General features: G+C 40.9%; 1 protein-coding gene across 13 annotated transcripts; it reads left to right on the top strand.

Moving 5' to 3' along the window:
• Positions 1 to 20,105, top strand: PIGA (phosphatidylinositol glycan anchor biosynthesis class A). Of its 13 annotated transcripts, XM_037900807.2 has the most exons (8): positions 194 to 502; positions 1,657 to 1,871; positions 3,942 to 4,349; positions 4,572 to 4,726; positions 8,049 to 8,181; positions 11,708 to 11,840; positions 13,391 to 13,597; positions 16,077 to 20,105. In XM_037900807.2, exons 3-8 carry the CDS (start codon positions 4,012 to 4,014, stop codon positions 16,338 to 16,340), a joined length of 1,230 nt encoding a protein of 409 aa, XP_037756735.1. In that variant the 5' UTR covers positions 194 to 502; positions 1,657 to 1,871; positions 3,942 to 4,011; the 3' UTR covers positions 16,341 to 20,105. The 13 variants fall into 13 exon arrangements, with proteins under 13 accessions (XP_043393801.1, XP_037756714.1, XP_037756720.1 ...); XM_043537865.1 differs by having other exon boundaries at positions 119 to 502; positions 3,942 to 4,726; XM_027832673.3 differs by lacking the exon at positions 1,657 to 1,871 and adding an exon at positions 5,731 to 5,797 and having other exon boundaries at positions 123 to 502; positions 3,942 to 4,743.
• Positions 20,106 to 25,477: the final 5,372 nt, after the last annotated feature.

Here is a 25,477-nt window from a genome sequence, read left to right as displayed (position 1 = left end):
GCCCCAGGAAGCAGCGGGGGCGGGGCTGTTGCTTAGGCGACGGGAGGGACGGCGAGTGGCTGCCGCTCCCTCCTGCCCGGAAAGGGGTGGGCCCGGCCGGCGGCAGGTACGTGAGTGTCTCTGTCCCCCTCCCTCCTTTGGGCTGGAGCTGTCCGCGGCTCCCCCCCCCGCCCCGTCTGTTCCCCCTCCCCCCACCCCAGGGCTGGCCTGGCCTGTCAGGCGGCCTCGGCCCTGCTCGGCGGCGGCTGCTGAGAACCCCCCGCCCGCTCCGGGCCACGATCCCTGCCCTTGTGTGGCAGCCCCGACCCCGCAGGCGGGCTTGTCTCTCCCCGGGGCAGCGTCTTACGCGTCGAGCCAAGCGCAGCCCGGTTCCAGCCCCCCCCCCCCCCCCCCCCCGCCCGTTCAGCGCAGCGGCCGGCTGCTGCTTGTGCAGCGGCGTGTTCCCCTCCTGCAGAGCCCCCTGAGCGGGGTGAATTTTCGTACAGGGCGGTAGAGGCTCAAGGTCATTAACGTTAGCGATTCCTGGGCTCCAAAGTTGCAGATAAGGGCGGGGGGCTCGATGCCACATGTTTTTTGTGAGCACTGAAGGCACAAGCCTGGGCTGTTTTGCTGTGAGGAAAGTACAAGGTGGGTGAGGTAATGTCTCTTGTTGGACCAGGTTGTGCTGGTGGGAGAGACCAGCTTTTCAGCTGCAGGGAGCCGAGCGCTTCTTCAGGCCTGGGAAAGGCACTCGGGGCGTGGCAGCTAAATACAAGGCCCAACGGATAGTTTAGCATAGGTAGCGCATATTTTAAGGGACCATTCCCATGAAGTGGCCTGTTAAGGGCCCTGTAGTTATAGGACAAAAAGGAGGGGGTAATGGGTTACCGATTGTTGTAATAAACCATAAATCCAGTGTCCCCCGTTCAGCCCCTGATTTTTTAGTGTCTAGCGAAGTTATGAATTTAAGTTCCTAGGCTCATCTTTTGAGGGTGTTGTGCCAGCTTCCTTTGAGGGTGAGGGCTGATGAGTCAGATGTAGAGTGATTACTTTGTGAAAGGTGTTCAACAACAGGTAATACAGTGTTTTGGTCTTTCATCGTTTTCCTGTGTGAGTTCAATTCAGAGCATAGTGATTGGTTTCACCCATATAGGTGCTATTGGGGCATTTAGTGCACTGGATGAGGTACACTGCATGTGATAGGCATGTGTAGGACCCATGGATTTTGAAAGGTGTGTTGTGGGGGCATTGATCATTGTAGCAGTAGAGATAAGTCTTCAGGTTTTGCACCTGTTATAGTAGGAGGGTTTGGTGCCGCTTTGAGTTGGTGTATCTAGTCTGTGGGGAGCTTTCTTCTGATGATGAGCTTGGATAGGTTTGGGGTTGTTTTGAAGGCCAGAAGAGGGGGGTTGGGAAATATTTCTTTCAGGATGCGATGCCCATTGAGTATGGGTTGTAATTGTTTGCTGATACCTCATATGGGTTCCATTGTGGGGTGGTAGGTAACAACTAGGGGTGTGCAGTTGGAAAAGGGTTTATTTCTGTATTAAAGCAGGTTCTTTCAGGGGATTTGGGAAGCCCATTTAATGTTGCGATCTACTTCTCTGGTGGAATGTCTGTGTTTGGTGAAGGCATTTTTGAGTACGTTAAGGTGTGTATCTCGGACTTTCTCCTCAGAGCATAGTCTGTGGTATCAGCCACGTCTACACTACCCACTGGATCGGCGGGTAGTGATCGATCTATCGGGGATCGATTTATCGTGCCTAGTGTAGACACGATAAATCAATCCCCGATTGCTCTGCTGTCGACTCCAGAACTCCACCACGGTGAGAGGCGGAAGTGGAGTCAATGGAGGAGTGGCGGCCATCGATCCCGTGCTGCGAGGGTGCGAAGTAAGTGATTCTAAATCAAGCTAAGATATGTTGACTTCAGCTACACTATTCTTGTAGCTGAAGTTGCGTATCTTAGATTGATTCCCCCCCCCCCCCCCCCCCCCCGCTGCAGTGTAGCCCAGGCCTAAGTGCCTGGCTGTAGATAACAGATTTCTTGTTGTGTTTGGGGTGGTTACTGGATCTGTGAAAGTAGATGTGGGGATCCGTAGGTTTCTTGTACCTAGTTGTCTGTGGGGTTCCACTTTTGAAGCTGATTGTGGTGTCCAAGAAGTTGATGCTAGTGTGGGAGTGTTCCAGAGAGAGTTTAATGGACAGGTGGTGGTTGCCACCACAACTTCAACAATCTATGAGGGAGTTTGTCATCTGTCCAGAGGATGAAAATATCATCGATGTAGTCAGTATATCATTGGTTTTGTGGTATAGCTCAAAAGCTTGTGTCCTCACCAACAGCAGTTGGTCCAATAAAATATATTATCTCATCTATCTTGTCCCTCTAATATCCTGGGACTGACATGTCTGCAACAACACTGCATGCATGTATTGAAAGTGCAGCATTTGTAAACCAAGACCTGGACCTTATGTCTGGAAGATATACTTTAGTAAAAGAAAACAATTTATTGGGCATGATGCAGGTATAGCTGTATTAAGTTTTGTGGTCTGTGAGATACAGTAGTCCAGACTAGATCAGTGGTTTTCAACCTTTTTTCATTTGTGGACCCCTAAAAATTTTTAAATGGAGGTGCAGACCCCTTTGGAAATCTTAGACTTAGTCCATGGACCACAGTTTTAGAACCACTGGATTAGATGATCAAGTGGTCCTGTGTGGCCTTCAAAACTGTTTTAGATAGGAATTGCCTCACTTTGTTTTACAGATGAAGTAAAAGCATATGATGTTGGTTAGATTTCTTTAAAAATTGTTATGCAAAAACAGAACCTATGGCTGTACAAAATATAGCCTTAGTCCTGCAAAGGAATCTGCGGGTGTGGACCGCTGTATGGAGTCCCTGTGAAGTTAATGAGTAACATGAGCAAGGACTCCTTTACGTGACTGGAGCCAATGATATGAATATGTGGGTCAGAAACTCAGAAAACTGACCAGAATTTTTATGGTCATCATAGTAATTATCCCTGCATTTTGAAAAAAAAGCATTTGGTATTTTACAATAATTAAGTCCTGGCTTAAAGAGCTTAAAAACTGTTGATATACAGAAAAGATAACATATGCTTACAAGGGCGGGGGGAACTCTTCTTAATACAAAGTGTAAAGAGTGAATGCCAAGACATGAGATGAAAAGACAAGTCTGAGTCTTTGGAGTTTTTACTTTAAGATGGTGTGATAATGATCCTCTTCTCTTAATAGGACTGTAACTATGTGTGTAAAATATATACTGGTATATAGTATATTGTACTATACTCACTAGCATTATATTAATGAAAGGCCAATATACATTTTTTAAGATGTATTATTGCTTAAAAGAATGTGGAACATGTTGTTACTGTAATAGTGGCTTTTATAAAATTAAGCACTTTTATTGGTCTTTTATTAACCGTGTCTAAGGCACATTGGTAAGTGCTCTGTTGGTATGACATGGTAATTCAGTACTACAATATTGCATATAGTTCTTGAGCTTTTATTCCTAAGCAGAGTTTTGTGGCAACTATGTAAGTGGCCCATCAGCCTGGTATCATCCCCAATTCCCTATCCAATGTCCTGTTTGGTCACAGAAAACTGCAGAAGAGATCAGGGGTTCTTTGGCTCTGAGCGGCAGGAAGACAGAACACCTCTAGCTTCTTGCTTGATGGTCCATGGGATGAGGAGATAGAATCACAAGAGGCCATGGAGCCTCACAAATTCATGAGGGAGGTAGTTACCAAAGGTAGGATGTGGCTGGGAAGGAGGGTGGGTTCTATCGTAAGTGGGTGGCGTAGAGCTCCCCAAAAGCTAGCACCAGCCCTGCGGAAACTAAAATGCTTATATTGCTGTAGCATGAAGCTCCTTGTAGAAGTGATAGTCTTAAGCCTTGCTTCTTTGCGTATTTGTCAATAAATATTTTTTTTTCACCATCTTAGGTAATGAGCAGGCTCAAATCTACAAACTGGCTGGCTACCAGAAGGACTGATTTCTGAACTTTTTCTAAGTATGGCTTGCAGAAGAATAGGAGGCCATGGACACACTCTCTCTCCAGCTTCCTCCATTAACTGTGTAAAAGCCCTAGCAACTGGAATTCGAACACATAGTATATGCATGGTGTCTGATTTTTTTTATCCAAATATGGGAGGAGTGGAAAGTCACATCTACCAGCTGTCACATTGCCTGATTGAAAGAGGGCACAAAGTTATAATTGTCACCCATGCTTATGGAAACCGAAAAGGCATTCGTTACCTCGCCAATGGTCTGAAAGTTTATTATTTACCTTTGAAGGTCATGTACAATCAGTCTACAGCAACAACGCTCTTCCACAGTCTGCCTCTGCTCAGGTACATATTTGTGCGGGAGAGAGTCACCATAGTCCATTCCCATAGTTCATTTTCTTCCATGGCTCATGATGCACTTTTCCATGCCAAGACAATGGGACTACAGACAGTTTTTACAGACCATTCTCTCTTTGGATTTGCTGATGTCAGTTCGGTGCTTACAAACAAACTTCTAACTGTTTCACTGTGTGATACAAACCACATCATTTGTGTCTCTTACACTAGCAAGGAAAACACTGTACTAAGAGCAGCACTGAATCCTGAGATCGTATCTGTCATCCCTAATGCTGTTGATCCCACCGACTTCACTCCAGACCCAAGTAGGAGGGATGATAGTACGATAACAGTTGTTGTTGTCAGCAGGCTTGTTTACAGAAAAGGTAATGAGGTCCAAACTGTAAGTTGCTTTTCAAATAATTTTTTTCTCATTTTTTTAAATGGGTGGTAAGAAATGTTCAGTGTTTAAGCAACTGAATACAGACACCATATCTGTGACCAATTGATAATGTATTTAATCTGAAACAGTTGTTTCACTCATTTCCCTCTTTCCACTTCCATGTATTAAGTCTAAGGGCCTGATCCTAAGGGACTTAACTCTTATTGACTTCATTGGAACAGAAGCCGGCCCTGAACAGCCAATCCTGTGAGTCACCAAGTGACAGGGTACTCAGCAGCTGTCATGGAGTCACAGGGTCTGTGCTATGCCCCCAGCCTGTCTCCAGTCCCCTGGGAGTGACCTATGTAGTGTGCCCCAAAGACCCACACAGTTCCACAGGGGAGGTCCGTGGCCTTTAAGACCCCGAGACTGGGCTTTCAACACCTGTCTCCATGCCTTCCTGCAGCAAATCCAGCCAAGCCAGACTTCTGTGGGAGGCTGGTACTGGGGTACAGGGGAATGTTCTTGTTAAAAGAAAAATTAAACCTACGTCCACTGTTTTTTTTTTTTAAATTCTTTGGTCTTAGATTTTGAATATGTGTACACTTTGGTCAGATTTATTTAAATTTTGGTCTTGTAAAGACTCTACAGTAAGGTCCCATTTCTACAGTCAGTGGAAATGAGCACCTTGCTGCACTCACACAGAACCCCACTGAAGTCAGTGGAGCTCCTGGCAGGCACAGTGCTGTCCCTGCACATAGTAAATGTGTGTTTATCCTGACAATGTCCCTTTTTAAATAGAAAAATAAATAATTGTATGAAACTACTTAGGTCCCACTCCTGTAACAAATCCTGACCAGTTTTAAAAAAAAAAAAAGTTTCCACTTTTTCCTCTTTAATTGTAGCAATGAGCTGATATTTAAGCAAATAAGCATTGTAATCTTAAAAACCTGAAAGTGAAGCTGTTTAATAAGTGAAAATTGACTCATTTGATTTTCATTGCCCCAGTAGGTAGAAATGGAAGAAGTAAACAAAGAATATAAACCAGTGATACTCAGACTGAGGCTCACGAGCTGTAAGTGGCTTTTTGATGTGTCTCTTGCAGTTCTTTGCAGCACATGATATTAAAACACTGTGTGACTTAATTATTAACCGATCAGGATGCTTCTGCTATGTTATTAACCAATTGTAGTTGATAAAAATAATAATGGTCAGTCATTTTGCTGTGAGAATAATATATATAAAACTAAATAATTTGCCTGTCATACTGTTTAAATATAAATATATATTATTATAGTAAAAGAAACAGTGAATTCACATTAGCTCTTTTGAGTAATGTTGATTGCTAATTTGGTTCCTGAACCACTGAGGTCTGAGCATCACTGACCTAAACTGTGAAAATTTTCATTTTTTTCACTTTCCGTAAACGTAGGTGGGGCTGGTAACAGAGGTAAAGAAATCTGTTTACTACATAATTTTTATTTGACAGTATGCCCTTAATTTCTGCTCTTCAACACTATTTTAATGTTTATCATAGGTCTTTGTTTTCAATTGCTTTTGTTTATTATAATTGTAGAAAAAAAGGAAGAAATGTCTTGATATTAAATCTAAAGGTTCTAAATTTTTAGTTCAGGTTTTACAAATGCTAAATAAAATACAGGATATTGGAATATCAGTAGTGTTGCTGAGTAACTCTTAATATTGGATCACTCACTTTTTATCATTTAGACTAATATACATACAACATACTAAGTTAGGCTAATATTCATACATATAACTAAAAACAGTTAAATGAAAATAAATGAAAAATATTGTCTTAATGACAGGTTTCAGTGTAGCAGCCCTGTTAGTCTGTATCTGCAAAAAGAAAAGGAGGACTTGTGGCACCTTAGAGACTAACAAATTTATCTGAGCATAAGCTTTCGTGAGCTACAGCTCACTTCATCAAATGCATGGAATTCATAAATATTTTTACTGCTACCATGAATTTTTTCTGTTGGAAGGTGGGGGAAGGAACAATATGAGGCACTATTCTAGCCGTTAAAACAATATGGCCATCACAAGCATTCAGTGTGATATTAATGGCCTAGTTCCTTTCTTTCTTTTTAAAAAATAACAACAAAAGCAAACCTGTTGTGGGAGGGACTTGTGGAGATTTGCTCCATAAGGATTCCCTCCTGAAGTTCCTCCAATTGCCACCTTATCAGGATTTGTTCCCCTCCCTTGCAGAAAATGGCACAGGGCCGTTAGCTAAAACTGGGGGTCCTTGGGAAGCCAGGGACGTTCATGTGGATTTCCTGTGCCTCTGTACTAGTTTGGTCTCACCCTCACCATGGCTTCATAGAGGCATGACTCAGTCAGATCACAGGTGTAGGGCATACAATTTGGACTGAGATACTGTTTTAATGTAAATCACCTGTCTCTAAATTTAAGTACTGAGTCTTTTTTAAAATATCATATCCCTATGACCAATTTTAACTTAATATTAATTAAAACTTTAGAATAATAAAACTGTAGTTTTAGTTTCATTCTTTATTTCTTCTTTTGGGTTTCTTTTGCTAGTTGATTTGGGGTCCAGTACTTACTTTATAAACTAGTTCAGTTCGGTCATATCCTGGGCTGTCCAGAATCTCCACAACATTGCATGCTTAGGTCCTGCCCGTGATATGCCCTTCTCGTCTCCAGCCATCCACCTTTTACCAGGACTTGCCAGGGGGTCCTCATAGGAAAGCCTGCGGCTGTCCTCCTCAGTTTCTGCACCAAGGGAGTTCTCACCTGACCAGAACTGGGGCTTTTAGGGTCCCTTTACTGGTAAAAGAGGTTGGAACTGGAGTGACAGTCTCACCAATTGCCTTCATTGGGTCTCCTCGTTTGACTAGAGTTGCAGGATTGAATCTTTGTCATTTGCTTTTTAGCTGTGTGAATATCTCAGTTGTGGCACTTGGAGTTTTGATTCCTTGTGCAGTAATTTTGTGTAAAGTTGAAAATGGTTATATGCTTAAAATAATGCCAGTTTAGTTTGAGGCCCTACATTTGCTTTAGATCTTTTTTTTTTTTTTAAATCTTCTTTGACAAGGAATGTCTTTTTTTTTTTAGTGCGAAGCAAAGAGGCTGTGTAATTTAAACACTTCTTACACTCTTGCATTCTGCTAGTTCATTCTGCTAGTTCATCAGTTTTGATATTTTAATAGCCAGTGATGCAACCATCTTTCAGAGACCTCTGATTTTGACACATGTGAATAGTGTTATAGGAATGGATGGAATCAGAAAGATAAGCTCTAAACACTCAAACACAATCATAACTGCTCTACATGTTGTATTTTTAGGTATAGATTTGCTTAGTGGTATAATTCCTGAACTTTGTCAGAAATATCCAGATTTACATTTCTTAGTTGGAGGAGAAGGACCAAAGCGAATCGTTTTGGAAGAGGTACGGGAAAGATACCAACTACATGACAGGTTTGTTCTGTGTGTTTGTGGTTACAATGTAAATATAAAAAGGAATATGGTGAAACAATGAGGGGGTGGAGGGAAGTGGGTTGAGACAGATAAAACAAGGCAATAAGCAGGCTTTTGCAAACTTACACCCTGATTCTGCAAGTTGGTTTGTGCAGGCAGATCTGTGCCAAGCCCCAGTGAGTTCAGTGGGACTCTGCACAGGCATAAAGATCTGTCCACACAAATCCAGTTGCATGATCAGCATGTTAGAGTCCTAGCCATGACACGCAGTATCATACAGTGCAGTAAGTTGTCAGTGATTAGGCAGCTGGTTTGCTGTGACTGCTGCTTATCAAGCTGACCAGTACTGTTTTATTGTGCTTCCCCCATCTGTGTATCCACCTGTCCTCTCATTTTATACTTTGATTATAGGCTCTATGGAGCAGTGACTATCTGCTTGGCATTGTACACACAAACACAGTGGGTACCTGATTGGCGCTCTTGTAATAAAATGATAAATTAATAGAAGTAGGATCTGTTTCCATAGCAAATATTGGTGTGAGTTGACTCCTTTTTGCGGGGGGCGAGCGGAGCTTGTTTTTCTATTAGACAACAGTATGGGTTGCTGGTTCATTGTTTCTGCATATAATACCAAGCAATAGTGCAAAAATCCCTGAAATTGTTTTTCTATCTGTGTCCTTTTATAAAACAAACAGAAATGAAATCCTCACTGAATTAAGATATTGTTTTCTACTTAATTATTTACACTGCACTCACAACTGATGTTTTGGTATATTCAAATTTACACACTCGAAAAACTAAAAGTATCTTTTCGTTTTCCAGCCAAAAATTTAGTGTGTTTTAAAAAAAAAGCCTCTCTCTCTCTATGAAAACTACACTAGAGGGTTGCACAGTTCATTGTTTCTGGGTGTGCAGTGAGCTAAACCCACAAAGGCTCCTTTCATTCCTCCAACCCTCTCCCCACAGTTCCCTGTGTGCCACCATCCATCCACCTCTTTCAGGGCCTCCCTTCAACTTTTTCTCTCCCCTCCCCACCATGCCCTCCCTCGGGGCAGGGGACTCCTTACAACCTGGCAGAGCTTCCGTCATGGCTGGGGCTCTGTGCACCCTCTGTCCTACCTGGGTCCACCATTCCCATGCCAGGAGTTCTGTGAGTGCCCTCCCTCCCCCCTTTATTAGTCCTTTTCTCTCTGAGGGAGAAATAATTCAGGGTGTCAACATGTCTCCCTTCTGGTTTTCCTATCTCTATTCCCCCCCCCCCCCCCAAAAAAAAAAAAAATCTAAAGGGTTCCTCCCATTGATGCCTAGAACATTCCCTGAAATTTTGGAATTAATTAGATGTTGTGTTCAAAAGTTACTGTTTGGCCAATGGATATGAAAAAGCAATAAGTATTTTGTTTCTCTTTTTAAATCTACTGTACATGTGCAGGACATGCTTTCCTAAATACTCTTACTAGAGATGTGTATATCCCTGTTATGTATGACAGACTTCAAATATCTGTCTGATAAGTACCCAGAAGAAGCCATTTTGATTTCTTTAGTGTGATTTTATAACTTTCAGAGAAATATTTTCAAAGTGTTTCCTGTTTTGCATTTAATGTGGGACACAATTTTTATAGTCTCATAGATTTTTCTTTTATAATGCCTAGAAAGGTCTATTGTGACTCATGTATTCTGGCCTTCTGCGTAACACAGGCCATTGAACTTTCCCTGAATTAATTCCTGCGTCAGGTCCGGTAGCTGTGTAGAGCATATCTTTTAGGAAGAAAAATCCTCCCTCCTCTCTTGCCCACGTGATCTTTCCTGAATACATTATAACTAGGGATTTTAACATTTCAATTATGTAGCTCTTCCTACCATGTTTCAATAATACCAATTAGGTCAACTTTATGCTCATAAATGATAACTTCCAATTCCTGTTGCTTATTACCTAAGTTCCTAGCATTCATGTATAGGTAATGATTGTATTTCTTCTCCGCATTTACTTTGATCAATTTTAATCTTGACATCTTGATTTTGTGCTAAATGAGTTGTCATTTGTTCTCCCTTTTCACCCTACCTTTTTGTTATTAGTTTAACACCTTCCTGACTAGTCTAGCCAGCCAGTCCCCTAGAAGATGGCGACCATCCAAATTGCATGGCCCCCTCTCCCCATAGAAGGTGATCCAGCTTCCACAAAACCAAAAACCTGTACTTTATGCTGCTTACCTAGCCAGTGGTTTGCTTCCAGAATCTTTTGTTTACTGTCTTCCTTCACTCAGAGGACTTCCTTCCTCACCTTCGGCACCTTTCTAAGTTCTCTAAAGTCATTTACAATCTGAGTTGTCACATGAAGCAGTGTAATTAGCGTAGATATGCACCATCGCTAGTGGAGTCTTGCCTATCAACTGCAGAAACCTATCTAATCTTGCTGTCACATCTTGTGTCTTGGCTCTGGGAAGACTGCACACCATCCTGTTGTCTGCCTGTCTCTTGCGGAATGTTCTTTCCATTCTGTAGCACAGAATCCCTGACAAAGATCATCTGTCTTCTTTGCACATATGGAGATCTTTGTGAGCATGGGGGATTTTCTTATGGGTTGGGGTGAGCAGCCATTCTCAGGTATGTCCTGTATGCTCTCCATTCCATTTTACTTGCTGGATCTTCAGACACACTTTTTACCATGTCCATGCGAAGAATCTGGTTATGATTGGCTATTTCTAGCTGTATGGAATTCCTTGTGGTCCTTGCTTGACTGATCACAGTCTGTCCATTTTCTTTTTCCTCCAGCTGTGTAGAATGCACTTTGTTCTCTTGCCCTCTTGTGGTTATGAGCTGCCAATACTGTCTGGTTTCTGCTCTTTCTGGTTCCTTGGTCACCAAATCCTTCTTGAACCTGGGATGGTGATGCTTTCAGAGTCTGGTTGTCCAGGCACGCAGCCTCTCAGATATGCAGTGTCAATACCTATTCTTTCAAACTATGTATCTTATCTTCCAGCACAACCACTAACTTCCACCTCAGACAAAGTCTTTCTTGCTTCAGGCAGGAAAGAAAACGTGGCACATCTGTTGTAGGTCACAGCCACTTTTCCATTGCTGGTCCATTTACCATTTTTACCATTTCACTTTACCACTGCATGGTATTGAATGTAGAAACATACCTAGAAAGAGAGCCTCACACTCTCCCTGCAGAACTTCCCTGTTTGCTGCACTTGTTTGAACATGGGAGACTGGTAAATTTGGAATATTAACCAAATAACACAATCTTCGCTTCTTAACCTAGAAAACATGGTAGAAATATTTTAAAAGGAATTGCCATAAAAACTCAGTTTTTCAAACAGTTTGGTTTTTCTTTTCAAGCTAAATACGGAGGCTTAATTTTTTAATCAAAGTTTAAAGAAATTGGAATAAGATAGTGTCCACACTGCTTTAATACAGTACTATGTATACGCTGTAAACTGTATGTTCCAAAATATTTGTGTAATGTTTTGTAGCATTATTACAGTATGTGAAACCATTGTTTATCTTTTTCTTTAACAATGTGCAGAGTGCGTCTTTTAGGGGCTTTGGAACACCAGGATGTTAGAAATGTCTTGGTCCAGGGACACATTTTTCTCAATACTTCTCTCACTGAAGCCTTCTGTATGGCAATTGTGGAAGCAGCCAGTTGTGGTTTACAGGTAAAAGAATCTTTGCTGTATAGAATGCATGCATACATATTTTTACAATGCTTATTTTCATAATATATGCTTATTACAGTGCATTTCACTGGAGGATCTATAAGCAGTCTACCAAGGTGGGCAAATATTAATCCACATTTACACATCCTCTGGAAACTGAGACAAAGAGAGGTTAACTGATTTGCTTCGCTCCCAGAGGAAGTTCATACAGAGTTGGGAATAGCATACAGGTCTCCTAATTCCCTGTTCTCTGAACTAACCAAGCTGCCTCTTCAAAATGCTGTTCTGTATGTATTTTTGAAAGTGTTTTGGCCAGTTAACTCTTTGTCCATGGACAACTATATCTGCTAGACCTTTTGCCTCTACCTTCCATCAGCAATAGGTATTTGAAGAAAAATGTTTGGTGAATATGACTGACCTTTGGTTAATTCACATAGCTTTGAGTGAGCCATTGTTTTTATCACTGTTCTTTGGCTGACTCAAGATCTGATATCCATTTCTTAAGTCAGCTGAGGAAGTATTTACTCTATGTAGAGATTTCACATAAGGAGGAAAGAGGAAAAGAGATCAAAGACTGGGACGTTCTTGGTGGAATCCCTTGCTGGCTTCTATACTTTTGTGAGTGTTATGAATCCATGTTACTGCTGTAAGGGTTAAAATAGCAACTGAGCAGAGTCAATACTGTCAGAGATTCCATTCCCAAGTAACTTTTTAAATATAGAGGCTGTCTTGGGCATAGAGAAATTTAAATGATGGGTACTGGAACCCTTTCCAGAGATCCATGATAGTAGATTCTGCCTGCTAGCCTCACCCCTCTCTCCAGTCACTAGTCCCAGTACCCATTCCATTTTCCACTTGCTGCTTCGCATGAGTTCTAAACTTTTTTATTATTGCTTAATAATAATAGACCTGACAAGAGTCTGTGTTCTGCTTGCTTCCTTTAAAAAAAAAAAAAAGTTTTGTTTTTGATTTTTAGATTAAAATTAGTATTCCAAAACTTTCAAATATGTTATGTTCTTGTAAATGTTAGTAACGCAGAAGCTCGAAACTGTGTGGGAGATAAAACACCCCCCACCCCCACCCCAAATTAGCCTACTGGCCTTTTTCCCTTGGGGATGGTCGGGGTGAGGGGGCCACGAAAGAGGCAGTGGGGAGGGAATCCAAGCCTGATTATACATAATCATTTGAGTATTGTGACAAGCACCTTTAGGAAACATAATTCCCTTCTTTGAAAAATTCTGTTGTACATAGTCCTTTCTGCTTCTGTATGTGAGGTCCCTTTGATATCCAAATATTGATTCTGAACATCCCACAGCTAAGCTACTGCACTAACACCACTTCTAGGGCCCAGACCTACAGTTGTCATGCAGATGAAACTCTTTTTGAAGTCATTTGATGTGCCTGGAAGTCACCTGCAAGGTTGGATCCTTTGTTTTGATCTAAAGTACTCCTGTTGAGCAATTTTGCCTTATTACCAGTATAACTGTATTTTAGTGAGTTATGTTATACAGCATGCATACTGCTGAATTGTTTTTTTGTTGCCTCCAAAGGTTGTGAGTACAAGAGTTGGTGGAATCCCTGAGGTGCTACCAGAAAATCTTATCATCTTATGTGAGCCCTCAGTGAAATCTCTGTGTGATGGTCTGGAAAAAGCTGTTGCCCAGATCAGGTCAGGAACACTAGCAACCCCAGAAACTATCCATAACAAAGTAAAGACATTCTATACATGGAGAAACGTTGCAGAGAGAACTGCAAAAGTAGGTAGACCTCTGTCTTAAAGTGTGATTTTTACTCTGAAAAGTGACTCTCCACAGGTAGCGTTGTGAGAGTCTGTGTGTTATTTCAGTGATATCCATATCAAATGTGCATGGTTTAACAAGTAAAATGTGAATATTTTCTCCAATTACTAGCCCTGTAAATTCAAAGTACCACTAGAAAACCAAACTGGATTCTTTCCTTGTCATGCACCGTTACCATCAATAAAGATCCAGAAGTGCCGATAATGTCCTCAGTTACATCTGTGCAACCCCATTGTTTTCAGTTGGTTTGTGCACATGTAACTGCTTGACCTTAGAATTTGAAACGGTACTGAACAAGTCTGATGCACAAGAAGGAATAGAATCTGTCTGTCTCTGTTGGCTCTGCTAGACTAACAGAAGTAAAACTTCGTGACTAAAATAAGATCTTAACATCTTCAGATACAATTGAACACACACAAGTTAAGGATATGTTGCGTAAGAAGTTGCCATGTTTTCACAGCCACTTAGAACTGTACTTTACATGTTAGTACTTTTTTTACATTAGTGACAAACTTTACCTGTTATAGATGACAGTTATAACTTGTTGCAGCGAACACCTCCAGCTGACACTTCTAGAAAAATTGATTTTGGCCTCTAAGGGTTTAGCAAGAAATAAAATAACATGCAACTTTTTGTCAGCTTGGTTTTATCAGTGTCCTATAGAATAAGGATATTTAAAAAAACAAACACAACGATAAGATTGTGAATTGTATTTCTCTATCCATTTCTTTTTAAACTTTATTATTTTGACTGTTTTAACTTGCGCTTTAAGAATACCTTGTCGTGCTGAAACATTCTTATTGCACGTTGCTCCAGTGTTGCTGTTGATGTCAGCATTACTCTTCACATGTGTTATGTTGGTTCACTGTTGTTGCATAAGGAACACTCAGGTTGCAGCTCCTGTAAGAATGTAGTCATTTAATCAATAATCAATAATGGAATAGGAGAGTAAATGGGTTGTATGTAACCTTAGAAAAAAAAATTACAGAGGTTAGTTTGGTTTAGTTTTTAGGGACGAGCTAAAAGAAACTCGATTCTAAACAAACTAGGAAAATGTTGGGATGAGTAGAAGAGTCCCATTTTTCAACCATGAAACAATACTCGTTATTTGCAGAACTAACTTCACTTTATCTCTGAAATAACTCTCACATGATAGTTGCATCAGGTTTTCAAAGATATGGCTTTTGGGCTATTTGAAAACTTCCATTATCTGTATGGTGTAGGTATTTATAGTGCTGCCCTTTTAGTATAGCACCATTCTTTAAACAGCATTTTGAATAATAGTACTCATTACAAAGAAAGTTAAGTCACTTATATATTTTCAAGCCTATTCTATTATTGTATTAGGAACTCTTACAAAGTTATTTTTTATCAAGAAAGCTGTAGAGTGCCCCCCATTCCTACTTACTCACTAGCTGCAGGTACAAAGATTAGAATTTAGACAGCCCTACCTGATTTGCATGGATGAACAAAGAGTCTTTCTGCTGCAAATCAGGTAGTTAAATCACTGTGGTTTGTTCCTGTGGTGAGAGTGTGTGTGTATAGGCTTCTAATTTTACATCTACACACACACACGCACCCCCTTTACCTTTAATGTAAGTATAGCAAAAGAGCTTCAGACTTCCTCTCATAAAGACAAATAGAATTTCTGATAAAACAGACTCGCAGTGTTCAGCATTCCCACATATTTTTGTGGGCAGGGAAAGTAATAATCTTTTCATTATTTATCATCATTTTTGAAGGGTGAGTGAATAGAGTTTGAGTCTGGATTGGTAGACTTTCATGGAAAGTTAGTTTTTTCTAACTGGAAATCCTTGTTAAATAGCGAAGTGTCTGATCCTTTTTGAATTCCACTAAGCTCTTGCCCTTAGTGATCTCTTGTGGTGATGAGTTCTGCAAGCTAGTTTAATTAAGTTGGAAAAAGTATTTCCTTTTCATCAGTTTTAAAATTGCTGCCTTTCTGTTTGAGTAGCCCCTTGTTTTTGTATTATGAGAGATCATGCATTACTATTTAGCCTTTCTCTCCTCTGTGCCATTTATTATCAAGTTACACACAAAAGCTGTAGCTCACGAAAGCTCATGCTCAAATAAATTGGTTAGTCTCTAAGGTGCCACAAATACTCCTTTTCTTTTTGCGAGTACAGACTAACACGGCTGTTACTCTGAAACCAGTCTTTAAAATCTGTCTTCCCGTGGAAGTTTTTCTACCTCTTTGGTTATTCTCATTGACCTTTTTAAAAAAAAAACAAAAAAACTAGACAGTCTTTTTTATAGGTAAGAAACTATTTTTTTGTTGGACATTCCCATCTAAGTTCGGAAGAGGGTCATTATTATGTGCAGTATGTAATAAAACACAGTTTTGCCTAATCTTCAGAAATAATACATCAGAAAGGTGACTCTGCAAAATTTAACTCTTTCCTCATTCCCCTCCTTTCAGGTGTATGACAGAGTTGCAGATGAAGTGGTATTACCAATGGACAAGCGGCTTGACAGACTAATATCTCACTGTGGCTCAGTGACTGGGTGTATTTTTGCTCTTTTTGCTGTATTAAGCTTCCTTTTCCTGGTATTTCTGAGATGGATGACTCCAGATTCTACTATTGATGTTGCAGTAGATGCCACAGGTCCTAGTGGAGCATGGACTCAACAGTATTTTCCTAGTAAAAAAGGAAGCGAGAAAGAAGAGATTCCAGACTGTTAAAAATGTTTTAAGTGGGGAGGAAGGGCATTGCTCTCTAAAAGGTTTAGTTGCTGATAGAATTAATTCCACAAAGAGACATTGTTTTTAAACTTTTAAAAGCTTTCCTAAATTGTCGGAAAGAAACTTGGTAAAATGTGCTACCTCAAGTTAGGATTGTGCCAATTAGTTTTGGGGAAAGACTTAAACATATGCAGTTTATGGACATAGTTCTTTTGCACTTACTTAAAGTAGGGAGGAAAGTGGTAATATGCACAGCTCAGGTGTAAAACTACCTTCAGAGAGACAAGAATACTAGATTTCATCTGCCACTAGTGTATTACACAGAGAATAAGCATGGATTTTTCATGGCACCCAGGGTGCCAAAACACAAAATTAACTAGCTTTAGATGGTTTTTGCCAACTCCAGATATTTGTATTGATTTATTGGAGACGTGTGAAGAATTGGCAAAATAAAAATACCTACCCAATCCATCGAAAAGTGATATGTGAAATCACTTCTATAAAAACAAGCACATTACCCCATGTAGACTTTCAACATTTGATGTACTGCTAGCCAGCTCTTGTCCTACCAACTGGGTCCCCTAGACAGACACTTCTGGCTGCACAAAACTAATTTTGAAAGGGTTCTTCAATGTTCTGCCTAAATGTGATCAGTATCTCTCTGATCTATCAAAACTCCATTATAGAATTTTTTTTGATATTTTAGGAAATGCTAAATACTGCCTATTCACTCTTACATGTAAACGTAACATTTTGTTTTGTTTGTTTTAAAGTACTTGTGGAATTGAGGGAATTATATTATTTTTAGAAACCAGCATAATGAAAAGGCACAAGCTTCCAAGAATAGCTCAGGCCTGCCAACTTCTCCAGTAGACCGTGCCAAGATGTATGGTAACTTCTGTTTTTGTGAGAGATGTAGATAAACGTCCACTAAGGGCTAGACAAAGACTACCAATGTTTTTCATTTATGACATCAGTTGTATTTGACTTTATCTTCAGAAGAGAAAATGTTAAACAGTTGTCATGCCACCTAGCCTGCACCAAAGATATTCTTAAATGAATCCAGCAAGTTAAATCTTTTTTTCTGGAAAAAGTTAATGGATCTGGCCAATAGATTTGCATACTCCCTGTGAGGTGAGAAATGTGGTCCCTTGCAGTTATTGGTTCTCTAGCCCTAATCTAAGTAGTCTACACCTATATCAATCAGAAAACAACTTTGAGCACTATAAGAAGAGAAGAGATATTTCACATTCCTGTAAAGCAACTCTCACAAGGTGTTATCTGTTGTATGCACTGGATTAATGTCTTGCTCTTCCATTGTTTTAAACTGAAAGGGTTTAACGAACCTGTGCATAATGAAACGCCCAATGACGTAATTGTATTCTGGATGTGCAATATGCAAGGTTATGTTTTCAGAACTTTGCAGGATAACTTAAAACATGCAACCAGTCAATGTTTTGTACAAACATCTTGTAAAATTTAAGTTTATTTTGATGTATTGGAGTGCAAAGGTGATAACATTATTATTATTATTATTATTATTTTATTTTATTGTTTTACTAAATCTGTTTAACAGTATTTTAATGAAGCACTGATGGGATTATGAGACACACTGTTTACAAAGTCTAAGATTTAGTTTCTAGAAAAAATGCTCAGCTCTAGATATTTAACATATAGTAAACATAGTATACATTTGAACATTTTTTTAAATGTTAAGAAAAAAGAAGAGATTAAATATAGCAGTACTATAGAGATTGATAAAGTGGGTAGAGTTGTAGGTAACACTTCACTGAGAATTTCATAATTTTTAAAATCTGGTGCATTATTTATTTTTTGTAAAAATTTCTAAAAAATCACTGATACGATTTCAGCTTAATTTTACAATAAGTATTTTTGAAATGTTATGTTGATTTCAGTTTTCTTTTGGAACTTTTCTGTTTTGATTGCCGAAAGCATAATGGAACTCATGTAAAGCGTACCGAACTCATAAATCATACAAAACTCAAATGTGGAGTAGAAGGAGAACTATATACAATATTCTTTCTTGTGCCAGAGTATTACACTCTTCTGACTAATACTGGAAGGCCTTCTTATAGTCTTGTATAATTTTACAGGTTAACTAAGTCTTCTGTACCTTGCAATAAAGCATCTTTAGTATAACATGCATACCCAGACACTAGCAACATATATGGAAACTTACTGCACTGATGATGCTGCTTACTATTCTATCATTGTAAATAGAACTTTCTATGGTAAATGACGTAAAAAAGAAAAGGGTTTTGGTGTGTTGCAAATGAAGTTTAATCTGACTGGCTTAACTACAAATGTACTGTATCTCAAACAGTGTAGTTTATAATATCCTTAGTTTGCTCTATAGTTATATATCCATAGATCCCTCTCCTCATTTCCTCTTTTCAAACACTTGACACCTTGACCCGTCAACGTATCCATGAATAGTCCCACTGAACTCAGTAGGATTACTCTCCTACGTAAAGTTACTCATATACGTAAATGTTTGCAGATCTGGGGCCTAAAATTGCAGTGTGCAAATAAGATGAGTAAAAGTGGGCAGGATGGAGTCATTGTCGAGCTATATCAAAAGAAGGACAAGAGACAGTTGATATGGTTTTAATTAGGCTGCAACTTTATTATTAGATGTCTGTGACTACCCAGCAGATAAGTGTACAGTGAAGATAACCCCATATTCATTCAGTATCTACTTGGGGACTTCTTCTAGCTCCACTCTTTTTTTTTCTTCCATCCAGGACCCCCAGTCAACCCATTGATGGGACTTTACCATCTCTTCCCCCTGCTCAAATGAGGGTTAAGGTGAGCTATAAGAAATGGGGGTTGGCTCCCTGCCATACCAGTCATAGGAGCCCCATTCAGACACATACACACACACACCGGTTCCACTCCTTTAACCAAAGTCTCCTTTTTAAGTCCTTTACCAAGTCATTTATCTGGTCACGGTACCTTCCCTATGGAGTACCTGCACTGGACAAGTATACAAGTTCGATGAGTAAAGTGCTCAGGTTAGTGTCACTCCTTTCACAGTCAGCGAGTGATTCAGAAGACAGCAGTGGGAAAAGGAGAGGAGGAAGAGAGCTATTGAATAGCATATTTGTGGGACTGACAGAGGCATGGAATACTTGAGGAACAAAGTACAGAAAGCCATGCAGAGTTCATGGGTAAATGCTAGTATAATAGTAAACAAATAATACTTTTTAAAAAAAAAATCTGAAGATACAATTGTGAAATGTGTTTTCCACTTTTACAAATAATATCCATTAAGTGTTACCAAACAGTGAATCAAACCAACTGAAGAAATAATGTGTCTTAAATGGAGCAAAGTCTGAAACAGACCTTTTGAATTAAGGATTACAGAAGACATTTCCCTCTTCTTGATGGAGCGGGTCATCTTGAAAACTTGAGTGGTTTGACCTACTTTCTTATTTCAAAGATGATGGAAATCTTAAACTGATTTGCATTCTATAGCATGTGAGACCTTGCCTCTTGTGCCTAGACACTCTGTACAGACACTGTGAACATACATAACAGCATGTTGATAATGTAAAATAACCTCCTGTTAAAATCAGAACAAGTATCAAGTGGAGTATGAATGCCTCCTTATTGTATGATATTCAAATGCTTTTTTAAGGGTCTGGATAGATCTATAAAGGTATATCAAATTGTAATGTTTAATCATTTTTGTGGTCAAGGCTTTCTGTATAATTTTAATATAAATTTATTTTCCTTTTGGTATTTATTGATCTGTTTGGTTACTGTTTCACCTTTCATCCATGCCTGGACTTCTAAGGATTTAAGTTTGTCCCCCAAAAATACGGACTTATCAGCTTTACTAAATATCCCCCCTCCCTTAAATAGAACAGCAGAATTTCAAAGGGGGAAAAATGCTATATACTAAGCATAGTACACATCAGAAATCATAACATTCAAAAACCAATAGGAGAACTCTTCAGTCTCTCTGGTCACTCAATAACAGACCTAAAAGTGGCAATTCTTCAACAGAAAAACTTCAAAACCAGACTCCAACGTGAAGCTGCAGAACTGGAATTAATTTGCAAACTGGCTACTATCAGATTAGGCCTGAATAAAGACTGACTTATACAATTACAAAACCTAAACCTAATTTTCCCAATACTAATTTCTCCCTACTGTTACTCACACCTTCTTGTCAACTGTCTGTAATGGGCCACTCTCATTACCACTTCAAAAGTTACTTTTCCTCCCTTGGTATCCTGTTGTTTGATTTATCTCGTTAGACTGACCTCACAGGTGGTAAGGTAACCCCCATCCTTTCATGTATTTAGACCTGCTCCTATTTTTCCACTCCATGCATCTGATGAAGTGGGTTCTAGCCCAAGAAAGCTTATGCCCAAATAAATTTGTTAGTCTCTAAGGTGCCACAAGGACTCCTCTTTATTTTTATTGAAAATGAGTTGCTGTTGAGGCTTAGTCATTTTCACCTGCCTCCACTCCCCACATCTTTGAGAAGTTAAGAAACTAGTGTTTGAGGTTTGATTTAAAAAAACCCTGCTCTTCAGTTAACGCCTTTCAACATATGCAATGATAGTTTATGACACAACTATTTAGCTGTCTGCCTTATCTGTGACTATGCAGGCAGTAGTTGATGAGTCCTTTAGCTGAAATTCTAGACAAGAGGTGGGTTTTCTACCAAGTTTTAAGAACATTTCTGGTTCAGTTTGGGGTTAAATCCTCAAGCCAGGTGTCTAGGATCTGTGCCTAGGGATAATTTTCCCCCTTAGAGAATAGACTTCTTTTTTTTTAAGCTGTAAATGCTATTTTTTTCCACCAATGAGCAATGATATTGTCTAATAACCTTCCTTTGTTGGAAGTTAGCAATGTTTGCATCCTCTTACGTTCACATTGTCCAGCATTGCACAGGAATGGACTTCCTATTTGGCCAGGGCAGAGGAGGGGAGAAGAAATCATTTCAAATCCTCCTTTGAGTAGATGCAGCTGTGTATTCCATTTAGGTGTGTGCATGCCCAGCTCACTGGTGCTGGAGAATTTTTTCCACCAATGCCCGTAGGAGTCAACACTTGTGTCTCATGGCCATAGCTTCTTCCCTGGCTTTTTGAGGTGGCACTGCCTCAAGCCCCCTTCAGTTCCTTCTTACCACTCATGGCTGGAGTCGGAGCTCTGTGTGGTTCTTCACCTCACAATTCCCCTTTGACTTAGTTGTATATAGTTAGTACCCTTAGTAACAGTATTAGTAGTTAGCTTAATTGTTTTCCCTGGTATTGCCCTTGCCAGGGTTAAAACATTGTCGTGTGTGTGTGGGTGACCCCCAACAATGACCCTTTCCCAAGGTGCTCTGCTTAGGTGAGGCTCACGTCAAAGAGTGGCATTCAATCTGTGAATGTTCATGAAATGGGTGGCTAGAGACCATCGCCTAAAGCAGCACCTGCTCAAGCCGGCCCCAAGGCCTGTTTTGGCACTGTGGGTTTGTCATGCAGAATCACCATTTGCAGTACACTGTGTCCTTCCTTTTGCTCTCTCTTCTGCCCCCTGAGTTTTTACCAAATGTACCGTCATGGTGAAGGCGTACCTCGGGAAGAAGGGAATCCACAACTTCCTGTATCTAGACAACTGGTTCCTAAGGGACAGGTCCAGAAAAGAAGTTCTCTTTCACGTACATGTTACACTGCACTTACTTGACATCTGGAACTCATCCTAAACACTGGGAGGTCAACACTTGTCCCCACTCAGAAAATTGAGTTCTTTGGGGCCTTAACAGACTCTACAAGTTCGGGAGTGTTTTTACCAGTGGTCTGTTTTCAGATGATTCACTGACTTTGTCTTGGTCTGTAGTCTCAACCTTCCATGACAGTTCAAATGTGCCTAAGGCTCTTAGGCCACATATCCACATACACATAAGTGGTTTGGCTCACAAGGGTGTGTCTTTGCACTATTCAAATGTGGCTCAGGACAGTTTACCTTCCAACTCTTCACCCCTGGGACAGTTTGCTCTGCCTCCCTGCTGGACTCCTTGCAGCGGTGGATGGTTCAGAGGAACGTATGTCAGGGCGTTCCCTTCATCTGGCCTTTACCAACCAGGACGGTTGTCTATGATGCCTTCCTGATGGGTTGGGGAGCACACCTGGGGTTGCTGAAAGTTCAGGGTCTTTGGTTGGACCAGGAAGCTTCATTTCACTATTTGAGACTGCATCAGGGGCTGAGTGGTTCACATATTTATTGACAATACCACCATGATGTATTATGTGAACACTCCAGGATGCTCTTCCAAGAGGCAATCAAGCTGTGGCAGTTCTTCATTGAGGAGAGTATCACTCTGATAGCCAATCACTTGCCTGGGGTCCAAAATAATCTCACAGAACATCTCAACAGCAATTTTGACCTGAGTCATGAGTGGTCTCTGAAGCCCAGTGCTTTGCGAGTCATATTCGCAGCTTGGGTCATCCTGATGATTCACCTATTTGCTACAAAGGACAACAGGAAATGCCATCTGTTCTGCAACTGAGAAAGCCTCAGTTCAGGCTCATTGTCCAATGCCTTCCACCTCAGCTGACAATTGGCTCTCCTATGCACTTTTCCTCCAAGCCCAATTATTCCACGGGTCATTTCTGAGATGAAAGCAAATCAGGCCAAGCTCATCCTCATTGCTCTGGCATGGTCGAGATAGCGCTGGTTTTCTGACTTCTCATGTTGTCAGTTCAGCCTCCTGTACCTCTTTTTCTCTAGCCCGACCTGATCACACAGGATCATGGTCACATTTTGCATCCTGTGCTCAGCTCCCTGCATTTTGATGTGTGGCTGCTCTGTGGGTGAATGAGAAGGGTGTTTGGCAGTTGTTTGACAAGTGCTCCTCAACAGCAGAAAGCCCTCTACCAGAATGGCTTATTCAGCAAAATGGAAGTAGTTTTCAATGTGGTTGTTGGCCCATGAAGTTCAGCCAATGCTGGCTTGTGTCCAGGATATCTTGGAGTATTTGCAGAATATTTGCTGCACCTTATGCTTAGCTCATTGAAGGTGCATTGGGCAGCAGTTTCAGTGTTTCATCCTTCCATTTATGGAAGACCGGTATTTTCCAATGCTATGGTACAAGATTCTTAAAAGAGCTTCTTCGTCTCCATCCACTGGTGCAGGACCTTAATACAGTCTTAGTGGCTCTGATGGGACTTCCGTTCAAGCCTTGGGCATCTTGTCTCTTTCCCCTATTCTGTCAAAAAACTGCATTCCTGGTGATGATGACATCAGCAAGGAGAGTCTGTGAATTGCAGGCTTTGATGGCAGAGCCTCCTTCCATGCAACTCTCCAAAGACACAGTGAAGTTGCGGTCACACCTGAAATTTGTGGCTAAAGCAGTCTCTCAGTTTCATTTGAACCAGGAGCTATATTTGCTTGTGTTCTTTCCTAAATCACATTCATTTCTGGAGGAGCACCACCTTCATACATTAGATGTCAGATGATGGCTAGCCTTCTATCTGGACAGGACTAAACCCTTTCATGCTTCACCTCATCTGTTTGTGTCATATGCAGATCATATGAAGGGCTGGGTGGTCTCTTCACAGATGGTCTCTAAATGGATAATTTCCTGTATCAAGGCTGCACATGAAATACCTTTGACTATGCCCCCTCAACAGATGCAAGCTCATTCAATGAGAGTGCAAGCTACGTCAATGACATTCTTAAGTGATGTCTCAGCATTGGACATTTGCAGGGATGCACGTGTTTGTTGATTGCATTTTTTTATCAACCTTTATGCCATTACTGCAGCATCCAGAGTAGATGCAAACTTTGGGAAGGCAGACCTGCAATCCTTGTTTAAATAGATTCTGAGCCCCACCTCCTATGGGTACTGCTTGTGAGTCACCCCCGTGGAATACACAGCTGCATCTACTTGAAGAAGAAACAGTTACTTACTATAACTGGTTCTTTGAGATGTGATGCAGACATGTATTCCTGACTGTGACGGGTTTCCCCCGGAGTGCCACCTGGAACTGGGGTACTACTGAGCCCTGTATCTTACCAGCCTGGACTCCCTCTCACACTGTGCTGCTGTGACAAGCTGTATACCGCTCCAGGTCTTACACTCCCCCTAGCATTCACACAGGCAGGGACACACCCAGCTGCAGTTGCATGAAAGCTCTAGCCAGCCACTGCATGAAACAACAATAGAGAGGCTACAGCCAAGATAACCCCCGCTCCCCAGACACGCACCCCCCCTCTGGAGTATAAACCCAAAATTATACCATCTTCCACTGCACAGGGATTTGTACAATGTAAACTCATAAATAGTTCGCCCCTCCTTCGATGTGGAGAAGAATATGCAACAAGCATGTGTTAACCAAGCTGAGATTTTCCCCATATACTTCAAAGGCATACTGATTTAGATAAAGCAAAAAACAAGTTTATTAAATAAAAAAAGGTAGATTTTAATTGATTATAAGTGATAGCAAACAGACCAAAGTAGATTACCAGGAAAGTAAACAAAACACAAACTAAGCCTAAAATATTAGGTAGATTGGATATGAATTATCAATTTCTCACCCTGGCTGATGATACAAGCAGTCCACCAGGTTTCCATACACAGCCTAGAAATCCTTTTAGTCTGGGACCAGTACTTCCCCTAGTTCAGCCTTTGTTCCTAAGGTGTTTTCAGGAGTTCTCTTGTGTTGAGAATGAGGCCCCTAGACAGGGGTGAAAGTAAGTTAGAGGACTTACCGGTACACCGGAGTCCTGAGCAGGGGGCGTGGCCTCAACTGGAAGAGGCGTGGCCTTAACCAGAAGAGGCAGGGCCTTAAATTCCTGGGCCCTTTAAATCTTGATTTAAAGGGCCCGGGACTCCAGCTGCAGTAGTGGTGGCTGGGAGCCCGGGGCCCTTTAAATCACGCCTGAGCTACCAGCTGTAGAGGCAGCTGGGAGCCCCAGGGCTCGGGGGCGATTTAAAGGGTCCAGGGCTCCAGCTGCTGCTACTGCAGCGGAGCCCTGGCCCTTTAAATCACTGAACAGTCCTGGGGGCTCCCGACTACAACCGCTACCCTGGGGCTCGGGCAGCAGGGCTCAGGCGTGGATTTAAAGGGCCAGGGCAGTAGTGGCAGCTGGAGCTCCGGGGCCCTTTAAATCCC

The sequence above is a fragment of the Chelonia mydas genome, chromosome 1 (genome assembly GCF_015237465.2).
Source record: "Chelonia mydas isolate rCheMyd1 chromosome 1, rCheMyd1.pri.v2, whole genome shotgun sequence".
In the NCBI taxonomy this organism is placed as follows: Eukaryota; Metazoa; Chordata; order Testudines; family Cheloniidae; genus Chelonia; species Chelonia mydas.
Note: the sequence above shows the minus strand (reverse complement) of the source record. Positions and strands in the feature narration are given on the sequence as shown.